Source organism: Oryzias latipes, chromosome 9 (genome assembly GCF_053564925.1).
Source record: "Oryzias latipes strain Hd-rR chromosome 9, Olatipes_Hd-rR_3.1".
Taxonomy (NCBI): domain Eukaryota; kingdom Metazoa; phylum Chordata; class Actinopteri; order Beloniformes; family Adrianichthyidae; genus Oryzias; species Oryzias latipes.
The window spans coordinates 18,651,146-18,665,606 of NC_136245.1; the positions used below are offsets into that span (position 1 = coordinate 18,651,146).

At 38.0% G+C, this 14,461-nt stretch overlaps 1 protein-coding gene across 2 annotated transcripts in view; it reads left to right on the top strand.

Annotated features, from left to right (window-relative positions):
- The window catches only part of adgrv1 (adhesion G protein-coupled receptor V1), a 95,465-nt gene that overhangs the window by 79,614 nt on the left and 1,390 nt on the right, over positions 1-14,461 (top strand). For both annotated transcript variants that reach the window (XM_011479300.4, XM_078952851.1), the window contains 4 exons: positions 624-781; positions 6,062-6,183; positions 10,704-10,889; positions 12,629-12,806. In XM_011479300.4, coding sequence (XP_011477602.1) covers positions 624-781; positions 6,062-6,183; positions 10,704-10,889; positions 12,629-12,806 — 644 coding nt within the window. The remainder of the gene's footprint in view (positions 1-623; positions 782-6,061; positions 6,184-10,703; positions 10,890-12,628; positions 12,807-14,461) is intronic.

The window sequence follows — 14,461 nt, forward strand, 5'->3', positions numbered from 1 at the left end:
ATTATTTTACAGCAGTTCCTCCGACTTGCGGATGTCCTATCTGTATCCGTTGCTCCCACCATACCAGGACTGAGCTTGTTTTGTGAAAAAGACAGTCACATGAGAATTTTCAAGATGTTTTCCCGTCATTGTTTATATGATCATGTTGAGTTTCCCAGAGGGAAATATTTCATTTGGTTTTCTTTGATAAACAGATGATTGAAGAAAGCTGGGAAACACATCCACAACCATTTAAATGATAATGCATTTTAGCTCATTATAGAAATTATAGAAGTATCTGATAAATATAAATGTAAAAAAGTGACTACATAAATTATTGTTGCTTCTTTACATGAGTGCAAATATATTATTGCTTTTCTTGCATGGTTGTCTGGTTATTCTGAGGAGGTTAGAGCAATCGTGTGTTGGTACGGAACCACATTGGTATCTTCAGTGGGAAGATACAATGTGTAAAGCTGAAGAAAAACAAATATTTAGAAAAAATACATGAAAGGGAAATATGAATATTACATATATTCAGATCTGTCTTTTTAGTTTCTAATTTACAAAGTACCCTTTTTCCTGCTGAGTTTTTTTTTTTGCCAGCTTTTGAATCTACTCTCTTCTGTGCTTCTCTTCTCCAGTTGTTTTATCCCGAACATCTATGCAGCTCTCTGCACGGCGGTCCTGGTTCCCCTCATCTGCCTAGTTGCAGTGATGGTTGTATTCATCCACGCTTACCAGGTCACGGAGCAGTGGAGGGCCTACGATGATATCTACCGTGGACGGATCAACAGCACTGGTAACAAACTGTTTCAACACACTCATTGGTGTGTGCAATCAAGCAGTCCTGCTCTATCACCTCTTTTAAATCACCAAAACAAAACACAAGAATCATGGAATCAACCACTTTCTATGGTTTTTCAAAGAAGCAAAGCTTCTGTACCCCGTCTCTCATACCCTGCAGACTTGGTGAGATCCCTGAAAAGTGGAGATCAAAACCGTGTTTTTTGTGCTTCAAGCAGTTATTCATTTGTGACAAAGAGCACGGCTTATCATTCCAAAGCAGGTCAACTTGAAACTTTTGGTGGGAAAAGGGGAACTAAAGCAGGTCGTACAGCAAACAGATCTGAAGGAGATGAGATTCCTTGAGACTTAATGAGATTCCTTATTTTACTTTCCAGTCTGGAAAAAAGAAAGCAAATGTTGGAAAAAACTGCAAAATATTGAATGTTTTTGACTCACTGTGTCCTCCATGTAGTGTCTAAGTATTGTCTGCACTTCAACATAAGCAAACATCAAAGCAGAGTTCAGATTTGGTGAAGTTACATGTTTTATGGCTCCAAATATTGTTGACATCACTTCGTCGGGTTGTAACTGTTTTATGTGAGGGATAAGCAGCAGTTTAAGCAATATTAAAAGATACAGTCAAATTTGTATTTACCCGTGATTATGATAAGACATTCTCCAACCGGGACTTTTAAGCGTAGAAACAGTAGGATAGCAGATTTCATTTCCACCGTGAATATCAAGGTCACATTTTCAAATTCCTTAACTCCGAAAACAACTGATGAGATAAGCTTAGAGCTAATCAGTTCATGTGCGCATGTGTGAGAAACTTGTGTGTAAAGCATGCCGGGCAGTCTAAAAAACATTAGGATGTTTGACGTCAGTGAAGTTGGGCGAGGGTGTCAGTGTCTGGCTTAAACAGGTTCCTCCCCACTTGCAGACATAAACCTGTTTTTCAGCCTCAAATCTCATTTCTCTGCGGACTTTTCTGCCATTTGCCAGCAAGAATGAGAGCGAACTGACCCGGAGATAGTGAACGCTGAAAGATCCCCAATAAACTCTTATCACTGCCCAACTAAGCACACATGGTGTGTTTACAAGACGTGATGTTCTTTTGAGAGATTTTTTATGGCACCAAGTGTGCCAAATCTACTCTTTGAACAATCATCTGTTGAACATCTGGAAGTCTAAATGACTTCTAATTCTTTTTAAAGATTCTTATTAAGAATGAATTCTTAGAGGCCTATGTAATTCTCCTCCAGTTGTGTAATTTGAATTAAATCGTGCGGTAAGAAAGACACTCAAAATTTCTAGTATTCGATGTGATTAAAAGAGAATTTGTTCCTTTATTTCTTCATTTGTTTTTTTAATAAATCAAATCTCTTGCGCATGTGAGAGCTAGTTTTAACAGCTGCTGACCTTTTAAGAAAAGCAGCAAGTTTGTCTCAACTGCAGGCCCACTTTAGTTATCCTCTCATGCTGGGAATCCACGCTGATCAAATGTAAACAGGAGCTCGTGCAGAAAAGCAGTTCCTTATTGAGCAAAAGTTCCTAGAAACCCTTTGAGTCAGGGAATTGCTCCATTGAAGATTAAAGAGTTTAGTTTCTGCTTCGTTCTAGTCTGACAAACTGTGAGTCATGCACATGGCTTCATTTACACAAGCTTTCCATAACAAGCACTTTAAATTGTGTTTCAATTTTCCATTTTGGCCTTTTCCGTGGCGTCTGATCAGCCAGCTGGACAGCATTTAGCACTTTGGGAACAGCTTCCTACTGCAGGAGCTCCTCCCTTCCCACAGACTGGAATGTGCTTACATGAAGGGAAAATGTCGAAGTAGTGAAAAGCATCTTGAAAGTTAATACTAAGAACTAGAGATGGAAAAGCTCTGGACTGTTTGGAACGTTGAGAACTCCTGAAAAAAAAATACAAAATACTAGATCGGGTGTTAATGGCCCTGAGGCTGTGTGTGAAATTACAAACACCTATTTGCGGGAAAGAAATGTCAGGGAGTCGGCTTTAAATTCAAGAAAAAGGGAGGGACAAGTTAAAAGGGCAAATAAGTTGCTTTGGGATAAGAGGCTAAAGTAAAATGGAATGGCTGGGAATAGAAGTGACACCATAGTGAGTGATTTCCATGCAAACTTGTGCCCTGTGCGGAACAGAGCCGTATAATATGTCCTAAATAAAAGCACCAGACTACAGCTCCTGACCCAACAAAATAATATTAATGTTAGGTTTCTTAGCTTTAAAATCCTAATGTAAAAAATAAATTGTTTTTGGGAGAAACAAATATTATTAACCCTCTTTGCTTTGTTATCATCCTGAGAGCAACCTGAGGCTCTAGAGTCACATGCGGCCTTTTCTCCATCAATTGTGCCTCTATGGCTTTGAAGAAAAATGTTAATGATTTAATGAATAATGGGGTTGGTTAATTTGTCTTATGGTAGTTCATTAAGTTTTGTTTACATTTTTAAAGTGTCAGATAACTGCTAAAAATGATGCTAAAAAGTATCAATTACTTTCAGAGTGTTTTATTGTTGTGTCTTTATATTATGTTTATATAATTTTTAAATTGTATTTTACACTCATCTTGCCATGTTTTTTTCTTTGATAGTAAAAGGAGAAAAAAGATGAAGGCTCATGTTTGACATTACATTTTTGCATTTTTAGTTCAGCAGGAGGATCCTATTTGACAAGGGTGTACTTTATTTTGAAAGGGACTGCTGCTGTAAAAAGTAAAGGGAGTTAAAATATTTAAATATAAAAAATAGAACACCTTTATAATTCAATTACTGTAAATATTTAAAAGCTACATTTTATAAATGAATGGCTTAATAGCTATAAAAACATAAAAGTGTGTTTTTATAATCGCTGAAGTGGAACTTTGCAGCTCACGCTGGGTTTTGGTCTATAAAATCAGACCAAATGGCTTTGTAGTGTAAAAGGTTGCAGACCACTGCCTTTTTGTCTAAAATCAAACTCTATTTGCTATAAAAGACACAAGCAAAAAATATCTATTTGCGTATTTGCCTTATTATAAAAGAACCTAGCAGCTCAACTACAAACAAGGAATTATGTGTTCATGCAGTTGAAAAAAGGTACATTGTTACAAAATGACAAAACAACCTTGTTGAAATGAGCTGCCCAACCCGGGGTTTTTTTAGATTTGCTAACCTCCCTTTTTCCAGCTCTTTTTGCCCTGTTTATTGCTGACCTGCTGACTCACCTTTTCCACATTTTGATAGTCTAACCACACCTGATCTAGGTAATCAGCACCAAGGAGGGCAGGGGGAGCAAAAAAACAGTGTGGGAGGCAGAGCTTGTGCTCAATAACATTTTTGCAATCCTTATTTGTGTTTTTTTTTTTTCACTCGTTAAGTCTGCCTGCAATATGTCAATCCTAATCCATCCACTTCACAGAGAAAAGTTTGGTCCAGATGTTTCATATAAATATAGACGATATCTGAGAACCCCATAGGCCATCTGTGGTCTGCCTTTGTATGAGTCATTTTTCTATCTATTTCTAAAAGATTTATTCTTAATCCTAAAGGAAACAAAGTTAGAACTACCAGTAAACTGCTTTTCTTTCAAACAAAATGAGTCCTTATTAAATAAATTATTAAATCCCAAAAAAAAAAAAACGCCTGGTACATGCAGAGTGATTCCTGGGCTGGTGGTGTAGTGGTTCTTGCCTCACAGCAAGAACCCCCATGTTTAAATCCACTTTTTTTTTTTACTGTTACAGTAACTATGTCTGCCAACTGCAGTGGTGGGATGAGGCTTGATGTGAAATGTTGAAGCGGTGCAAATCCAGCAAATCTTGCTCCAGGCTTTTTCTGTCACAGCTTTGTTCTGATATTTGTTAGTGCCGTTTAATTCCAGTCAGGCAAAAAAAGCGCCATTATTAATTTTCCCTCTGTGATTATTTTTACAGTGGTTTTTAACCGTGTTTTGAAAAGGACGCGGCCTTCCCGTCACTACCAAATCTTTGATTGGTCACAGGTCAGAGTAGTCGCATTTTAGCAGCCAAGAGGTGCAACTGGTTAAACTTTCAGCACCTTCAATAAACATACGTAGAGCCCGTGACCTGACTTAAAAAATTTCATATCAACACGTGAGCACTACTGGATGCAGAAGCCCGAAATTGGGGTTGATGTGCGCCTACATAGACCGTTCATTGAGAGTGGTCATTTAAATGTAAGTCAATGCAACTGGTGTGAACGCAGCTTGAATGTGAGCATGTGAAGTTGTATGTTTCTGTGTAGCTCTGTGATGGGCTGAATAAGCTATCCAGGGCGTACCCTGCTTTTACCCAACAGAGGCTGGGATAGGCCCCAGCATCTCCATGACCTCAAATGGGATGAAGCAGGTTTGGATATTGGATACATTATTAAAATTTCTTTACAGTTTTTGCACACTTTACAAAGTAATTTGTGCTGAAGAGGCCCACATACCTTTAAAACAATAGCACATTGGGGGTTTTTTTTACGTAGAAATGGCTATTTCTGATTGGATACAGAGATCTGTGAAAACACAAGTTGTGCTTGTGTTTGTAAAATGGCAGGATTCCTTGATAATATAATGAATTAATTCCCCTAACTGCAGCAGCGGCACCATTAAAGCCAAACAAACAAACTTCTGGGAGGAGAAAGCGACTTCTTAAGTGCACGATTATGTTGTGCCATAGATTGCTTTCTTTGCTTGGATCAGTTTCTCTTATCCGCTCTCTCGTGTCTCCTTTCCACCAGTGGAGGCTTTAATCTGTGTCCACACAAGTCCACACTCATCCCACAGAAGAGCAGACATGGCACAAACTACTGAGCCAGTAAAAGCAGATTCTTTACTGTAAGCAGCCTCTGGTCCACTAATCATCCCATCATCTTTTCACTCTTTTCACAGCCTTGCTCATGGGATTATTGGACCTTTCAAAAGTCTATCTGTAGAATAACACTTACAGTACCACAGCGACTAGAAATAAACCATATTTATGACAAATTACAGAGCTGTTGCTCATCAAAAGACAACAAAAGTGACAAAATAAGACTCTATAGAAGGCTTTTATTCCTAGGTATTGATTAATTGATCACTGAAGAGCAGCTGTGTGCATGACAGCACTCCAAAATGCAGAACATGTACATTTTGACATATGGAGTAAAAGGTTAGAAATAAGTTTTAATTCTATTTAAAAAACAAATGGATATAACAAAATATGTTGTCATCAAATTATTTCTTTTTATTGTGTTCTCTGTTGTTGAATTATCATCAAAATCTTCTTGTGCTGTTGTTTTTCAGAGGTCCCGCTGGTCCTCTGCCTGTTTTTGCTCATCTCATTGGTCTGGTTGTGGGCGGGACTCCACATGGGCTACCGGTACCTGTGGATGCTAATCCTCTATGTCATCTTCAACTGCCTGCTGGTAAGTCAGATGAGAGTTCTCCCAAAAGTCCCTTTTTTTGGTTTGTAATAAATTCAGATGCAGCCTCCGGCAACATCTCATTGTTTTATTTCCAACTGTGCACTGTGAATGAAAAGAGAGCACACAGTGTGAGTTAATGATGCGGACGCGATGCAACTAATGTGTTTTAAAGGCTTAGATTTTTTCCTCTGATTCCTAAAAGATCTTGATAGTGTTTAATTGAATTATCACATTTTCTCGTGTGTGTACAAATCAGGGCACATGACTAGATGAAAGAGGACTACTATGCTTCACAGCTTCAAAAAACAAAATTGGCGTTAGGCCTGCAGAGAGAGTCTCATCTCCCATCTGCCTTTTTCTTCATCTGTTTGGGGTTTGGTCTGTTTGGAATGACTTCTCTGACATTTTTTTTTTACCATCCCGACTTTCGCTTAGCAATTCAAAGTATCAATGAAGATGAAAAAAAAAATAATTGAGATAAAGCTACATTTATTAAACATGTCATCACAACTAAAAAACCTTCGACTTAAAGTACAAATGTCAACTGCAGTGGATGCTGCATCACATGGGATTTAATGGAAAACACAAACCAAAGCCATAAAACAACAATTAAAAAACTTGTAAGAATACTCTGCATAAAATAAATCACCATTTCTATTATTATAACTATTCTATTACTATAACTATTATTGTTTAGAGAAAAATGAACAAAATAAAAGACCAAATACTATACACCTTTCATCTTCTAATCCGTTTAGTCCCTTTTGCCGGAGCCAATCCCGTGCACGCAGGCAGGGGACACCCTGGACAGGTTGCCAGTCTGTCGCAGGGCCACAACACACACACCCATGCAGTCTCACATTCACACCTAGGGACAATTTAGAGTAACCATTTAACCTATGGAGCATTTTTCTAGGCAGTGGGAGGAAGGCGGAGTCCTCGGAGAAAACCCACGCATGCATGTGGAGAACATGCAAAGTCCACACAGAAAGGTCCCCATCGATGTTCTGTTTCAGGTCTCCCAGCCGGGTCTTTAACCAGGGGCCTTCCTGCAAGAGCGCTAACCACTGCTACACCGTGCAGCCCTACTATATACCTGTTAAGAAAAAAAGAAAAAAAATTATATTTTATAAATAACCGCATTAAAATGTGAAATTTTAATCCAACATTAGAAATTTTAGAAATTATTGCTTTTTGCTACTATCTGTTTAAGCAACCCCAAGAAAATTTGTTTGAATTTTACCTGGTGATATTGAAGAGTAAAAGCAAATTTTGTGCTGTTTTCTGTGTAAAACAAGTTTATTAAAAAACCCAGCAGTGTATGTGCAGTCACAAGGATTTAGATTTGAGATCATGTCTTGCTTTATGGTTTTCTTTTTTGTTTACAGTGGATAAAGGTTTGCGTCCTCCACTGTTATTTTCTTGAACACACCGTTTTGTTGTAAAATGCACCCAAAGAGGTCTGGGGTAGTGTGTGGTGTTATGTGGCAGCACCACGCCAAAGACATCAGCGCTTCACCAAAGCAAACCTCTTCTGTTGGCAGAGAAACGGATGAGGGAAAAAATGTCCACACCAGTGGCTTGTGTTGTATTTAGCGCTCGTTTGTGAGCTCCAGTTTATCCAACTCTGTGACCTCATGTTGGCGGCCTGTTCATTGACCAAACCGTAATACAGCTGACCTCAGTTCATTACATTCCTCCAATAGATTCGTACAAATGTTCTTGTTCCTGTCTCCAGTTTTGTGATTTAATGCAGTAATTCTAGGTTACATGACTGACCCTAAATGTGTTGTTTTAGCATTAAAAAATATTTACATTTTGCGTTGTTGTGAAACTTCTAAAATAGATTGAAAAGCAATATGTAAGAAAAAAATGTTTGTTATCAGACTAAAAACTTGCATGATACAGGATAGGATGAAACTGATGTTCAGTGGACCTTCAGAACATGTGAGATGTGTTTTTGTGAAGCCTGGACCGAAGCAAGTCGTTTCAATCGATGCATTATTGAAGAATCAAACATTCTTAAGCACCTTCTACCGTTGTAATAGTTCCAAGTTTGTGTTTTCTTTATGAATTTGGTGAGCCTGTGGAAAAGTTCCTGATGTTATTATCTTCTCCACGCCATGTGATGCTGAAGATCATGACCTTAATTGAGGTCTTTAACGTTCATTGTGTGTAAGTGCGTGTTGCAAAGTACTGGACTGGATTTGTAGCTGTACATTTTCCATGAGAAGAATTTTCCGTATTTACCTTGTTGTTCGTGGGTTTACAAGGCACACCACCCTGCTACTAATTGCTGCAACATGTATTAAGCAGCAGCAGATGTTATAGCTGCACAGCTGTTACAGCTGAATGTGGTTATGTTGCAAAGCAGTTGCAGAAAAACTTTTCACTGAATCATATTTTAGGATTTAAGAGTTCTTTTCTTGCATTTTGATACAATCTTCGCTAACCTTTCTGTTTAACTTCTCACGTTGACTCACATCAACCTTGCTTCCCCCTCGATATCTCCTCATTCTGCCGATAAGATTTGCATCATCTTAAAATAGCCGCAGCTGTGAAGCAGGACCATTCCTCATTATCCCATCCTAGCTTCCTCCCTTAACCTTCTCAAAAAATAGAACACAGGATAGATGTGTGTGTGATTAGTTTGAGGAAAAAAAACTGTCTGAAACTGATGAGAGCAGAAATAAAGTCAGTTTAGGAAAAAACATTTATTCATGGTTTATGAAAAAAAGCACATTCTGGCATGCAGCTGTGCTGAATCTGGCATAATTCACTAAGTTAAAAGCAGGAACTTCTTTACAAGTGTTTAAAACCATCGTTAAAACTGCTGACTTCACAGCTTCTTTTTATGGTCTTCGGCAGCTTCACTGACCTGAGTGCTCTTCATCTGCAACGACCTTCTCTCCACTGATCGGGGAACACTTACATAACACGCCTGTCGGAGTCAACCTGGTTTATCAGGCTACCTAATTATCTGAGCTAATCACCCTTAGTGCTGCTCCGATGGAGCCGCATTCACAGACGCAGACGTGCACAACCAGACAGTACACACCCAGCTGCTTTTTGCTTTGTCTTTTATGCTATCACAGAGAGGAAAGTTCATTTCCTCCTTTAATGAATCACAAAGAAAAGTAAACAAAAAGTCAGGACAGTGGAGTCTCTTCCCACAACACCACACCCAGCCTCTCCAAACACCCATCTCAAAAGAGAAAAATCTCTCTTGGCTTGCACACTCCTGCTTGTTCTAAAGACGCTGTGATATATTGGCAGCATACAGCACAAACATTTATAGAGATCATTTGTGTTTGAGTAATTCACACTTAATGAAGCTTCAGGATTTAAAAAAGCTAACGACCTATAAGGTTCTCCATGTGTTTTCCAGCTGTTACTGAGCTTGTGTCCGTCTTATTGTGTAGATGCTGCAGTTTTACAATTCTATCATAAACACAAAATAGTTTCCATGTATGGTTCCTGTTTCCTGGTAATGTTGATTGTAACCAGCCACCCTATTGGCTACTAGTGACTCCATGCCTAGTGCTGTTTGTCGTTGGCTGTGACGTCCATTGTTTTGTGTGGCACAAGTGACCTCAAATCCAAAATTCAAAGTTAGATGTGAGTTATGAAAATGTGGGAACATTTTTATTACACAACTAGCTGTTAGATACATATTATTCCAAAACACATAAATCAAAACTGTCTTTATGCTAAAGATTCCAATATCTACTGGCAGGTTGCTGTCATAAAATCAATAATATGCAGCCCCCAGCACTATGATTTTTTGATTGTGATTGGCTAAATTCCGTTATGAGCCATTCCAAACCTTCTAGGTCATTTCTAGACTGTAAACAAAATGAACAAATTTGTTTTCTCTGATCAAAATCTATTTTTCAACTAAATAGTTATTCAACTATTTATTGAAATGAACTATTTCAATCAATTTGCATTTAATGTTAATATAAGGATTCAAAGACTGTAGGCCCTCACACATTTTCACCTCACCTGACCCTATTTATAAAAAGTTTGGACACCCCTGTGCTGGAGTATTGTTCATTTCATAATGTATGTACGCACCATTTTAGATCAAATTGGTCTTGATTTGTTAGATTGTGTCTCTGTGGGATGAATTCTCCTTTCGTTTGCTCTTGAATTTTGCACATTTGGCTGTTTGCAGCTGCCGTCATTCCCCACTTTACTGATGTGAAATGCGGGACGGCCTCGTGGCATTTACCACTCTGGTGTTTTTGTGTAATTCACATCCTGATGCTGTTGACAGAGGAGATTTGGTAATGCAAGTAAATGGACGACGGAGAAATACCAGCGATGTCATCCTCCAGGGATGAAGTAACTCCTCTACACTCGTAGTGGAGCCTGTTGCTGCTCCAACGTATAACAATTTAGAAAAAAATGTGTAACCAAAAATATTTTTTTTATGAAATATGTATTTTGCTCTTTTTTTTCATTTCAACAATTTCCTTATTGACTCCATTCTTTTCTTGTTCCTTCTTTACTTGCAGGGCTTATACGTCTTTGCAGTGTACTTTATCATGCACAACCAGCTGTGGTGGCCTACCAAAGCTAGTTACACTGTGGAGATAAATGGCCAAGACCGTGCCGACTCTGCCTTCCAAGGAGGGGGTCCCACTACTGTGGGAGGCGACATCAGCAAGTCAACTCAGAATCTCATCAGTGCCATGGAAGAGGTACATACACCCAGAAAGCAACGCATTCAAACATAGCGAAACGTTATCAGTCCTCCCAACAAAAATGAAACTTTATAGCTTATATGGAGATGTATATACAAAACACTTTAAAATAAAGAGAATAACAAATCCCAAAACATGTATCCCAATACATAAAGGAACTGGTTGATTAAAAGACAAAGGAGCCACCCTTTTTAAATTGAATAAACACTTTTTTGTTCTAAACGTTCAAATAAATAAAAATAAGTGATACTTTTGGTCATTTACAAAACTTTTTTCACCTTAGAATTGACTAATGTCACATGAATGTCACTCCTACTTTTTTACTGCTTTCTAGCAAAGTAAGAAACATGTATTGTGCTCATATCTGTGACAACAAAAGGTACTTTTTGTTAGCAGAATTGACCAACATTTTTGCAAATACATCAATATTTTTTGTTGCTCTTTCTCTGTCAGTTCCTGCTTCGTTTTTCATTTTCTGTGACCTCATTCCCATAACTCTGTTTGCCCATGCCTGTCCCATCATCATATGTTTATCACATCAGTTAAATGTGTTTTTCTAATTAAAAAAAATATATTATAGGTGCAGGTTCTCAACTTAAACTGACACTCTTATTAGGTAACTTATATTGTTTGTGAAACTATATGAGTTCAAGTGTCACGCATTATCAATCCCGTTATTAATGGTCCCTTGTGGGATTTTTCTCCCACTGCCACATGACATGAGAACAAGCAATGAACTGAAGAAACTCCTGAGCAACTCTTTTTTTTCCTGAAGAATGCCCTAAAAGGAGATCTCGGTGGTTCAACGTTGTGCTCTTGGGAACCCTCCCTTCTGTCTGATCTCTCTCGTCACACAGTCCTCCTAATCTTGTTCTGTTCATCGAAGCACGCTCAAGCCTCTCTGAAACAACGCTGCAGCCCAGTCACAAAGATAAGACAACAGGTGGAGAATTAGGCCTCTGATAGTTGGTAGTTGGACTGCAAGAAAAGCAGTAAATGTTAAAAGAAAAAGCATTGAAGGAAGTTATTTCAGTCATTTGGTTTAGTACGCATGCATTCACTGCCCCCTTTCAGAGTAGATATGACAGTTTTTAGGTGCCTGGTGGTACTTAATTCACCTCCCCGGGCCACTCTGTACCAGTCAAAGCCCACATGGCTCTCATTGCTGGAATAACATGCACTAAAAAAGTTCAACAATTGAAAACAGTGAAATCCCAGGTATATTTCATCTGGTTCAGGGTGATAAAATACTACATTTAATAATAATACTATTGTGATTTAATACTAAATTACAATAGTGTTTTTCATAAAAAATTCCTTTTCTTTAGTTCCTTTTTTCCTAGATTCTTTTATTATCTTATTCCTTTCTCCCACAAAATAAGTTTAGAATGTTGTTGACCTCACCCTTGGACTCTCCATGTTTGTTGGCCTTAAGCCTTTAGGTACTTGGAAAGCTTCCACTCACAGGGGTACAGGTGTGCCCATTGTCCAAGTTAAATATTACTGACTTTTTTATGGGAGTGCATTTGACCTGGTTTTATATCAAGTATGTCCTCAAGTTGTTTTTGTCATAAAAAGTAGTTTAATGAATATTTTTATTCTAAATGTGATGCAACTGCTAAATATTCCCACTATATACAACTTTAGAGAGAGGTTGTAGTTTTTTTTAGATTTGTGGAAGTATTGAAAGTAGGATTTGTTTGTTGGCTTGTTTTTTATGATGTTTGGTGTTATAGTTATCAGCTGACTGGGAGCGAGCATCACTGCGGCCAAGTACTCAGCCCAGCAGTGGGTTTAAGCCCAGTCCTGTGATGGGGACCTACGCCACTGAAGGAAGCTTCGTCAACCCCAACCTAGTCTCAGCAGACGAGGAGTCACAGGAGTTTGATGATCTCATATTTGCTTTAAAAACAGGTGAGGATAGTTATTTTACCTCGGCTTGCACAAGAATACTGCCTCAAGTATTCCTGACAAACTACTTTTTTTTATCTCTTTCTGAAAGCTGATAAGTATAAAACACCTGTTATATGTCCTTAAACAATGCACAATGGTTTTAGTTTAACCAGAAAGGTCAAAATCAGCTTGAGCACAGATTGCACAACAGTAAAAAAAAGAAATAAAGCAGGAAAACCTTAAAACAGTTACCTTATCCTTAGATTTGGAAGTGTGTTTATTTTTCTGGATCTCTTTGAGTGATTATTTAGCACATTTTTGGGTGTTATTGGACTGTTTGAATAGAGGGATGGATGGATTTTTAATGATTACAAAAGCAAAAGTAAATAACTCTGTAGTGTTGTCCTTTATACCCCAAATTAAACTGTTTATACCAGTTTTGCTCATTCAGATTGAATGTTAACAGAGAAATATTAAGGATTAAACAACTGAAAGAAATGCTTTATAATGTGGAAGAAGGGGAGTCACTGCCACTTGCACAAAAAGGAAAGGTGAAGGGTCAGCCATTGCATAGAGAATTCTCATATAGAAATGATTTTTCCAATCTTTAAAAACATATGAAATAAGTGTTTTCAGTTGAAATGTTTTCTTTAGTCCCAATGTGGAAAATACTGCAAGACTTGCTTCTAATAAAAGTATCCAAGGATAATTCCTAAATACTATTAGGCTTATACTGTTTACTGTTTAAATTCCTGGATGAGGAGCTAACGTGTGAGCTTCCTCTATAAAGCAAATTAAGTGCATATAGGAGAAGGCCAAACTGACAGATCTTGAAGTGAGTGGATTTTTTTATCATTATTTGAGAGGAATTTAAAAAAACTGTAATCTTGATGAGATGTTAACCTGTTTGGGCTTGTTGTGTGACCCCAGGACAACAAAACTTAAAACCATGGAAACGGTCAAAGTAGAAGTCTTTCTTGACAGTTGTGGCTTCGAGCTGATGACAGCCATTAATAATGGATTAGGCTTAGAGGATAGGGTTAGGCCTATAACTGAACAGAGCCCCTCTGCTCTTGTTGCTCCTATACGGTGGCAGATTTCTTTTTTCTATTTTTATGAGACTCAAGAAGTTGCTGTGGGTCTGCAGCAAACTCAGCACTACAAAGTAATACATTCTTATGAATCAGAGAGCAAAGAGGAAAAGCTTTGAAGATTGAAGTAAATAAAAGTTCTTGGCCTTTTGTACGGCTCCTGGCGTAGTCTTGAAATAATGACTTTCCAATACTTAATACTTTCTTATATACAGCCAAACTTTTAAAAAATTCTATTAGATCATTTGTTGCATTTAGCCATTGTCTATCCTGCATATATACACCTTCGTTTCAACTCAACTTGTAATTTCTAATCATAACTTTGTAATAGACAAACCACACAATAGGGGTCAGGGAGCAAGGCCGTCTTAACACTCTTAATTTGGTAGTCATCCATAGAAATTATACTGTACATCAGTGCAGGGTAACACATACTTGGCACACTTATGTAGCACTGAACATAGATCATTAACCCAGCATGACCTGATGTGAACATGTGTGCCTTTTATGTCTGGAGCACTGCACACAAAACAATGAAACTTTTCAAATGACATTTTTGTGAATGTAGAGAGAACATCAGGGTAA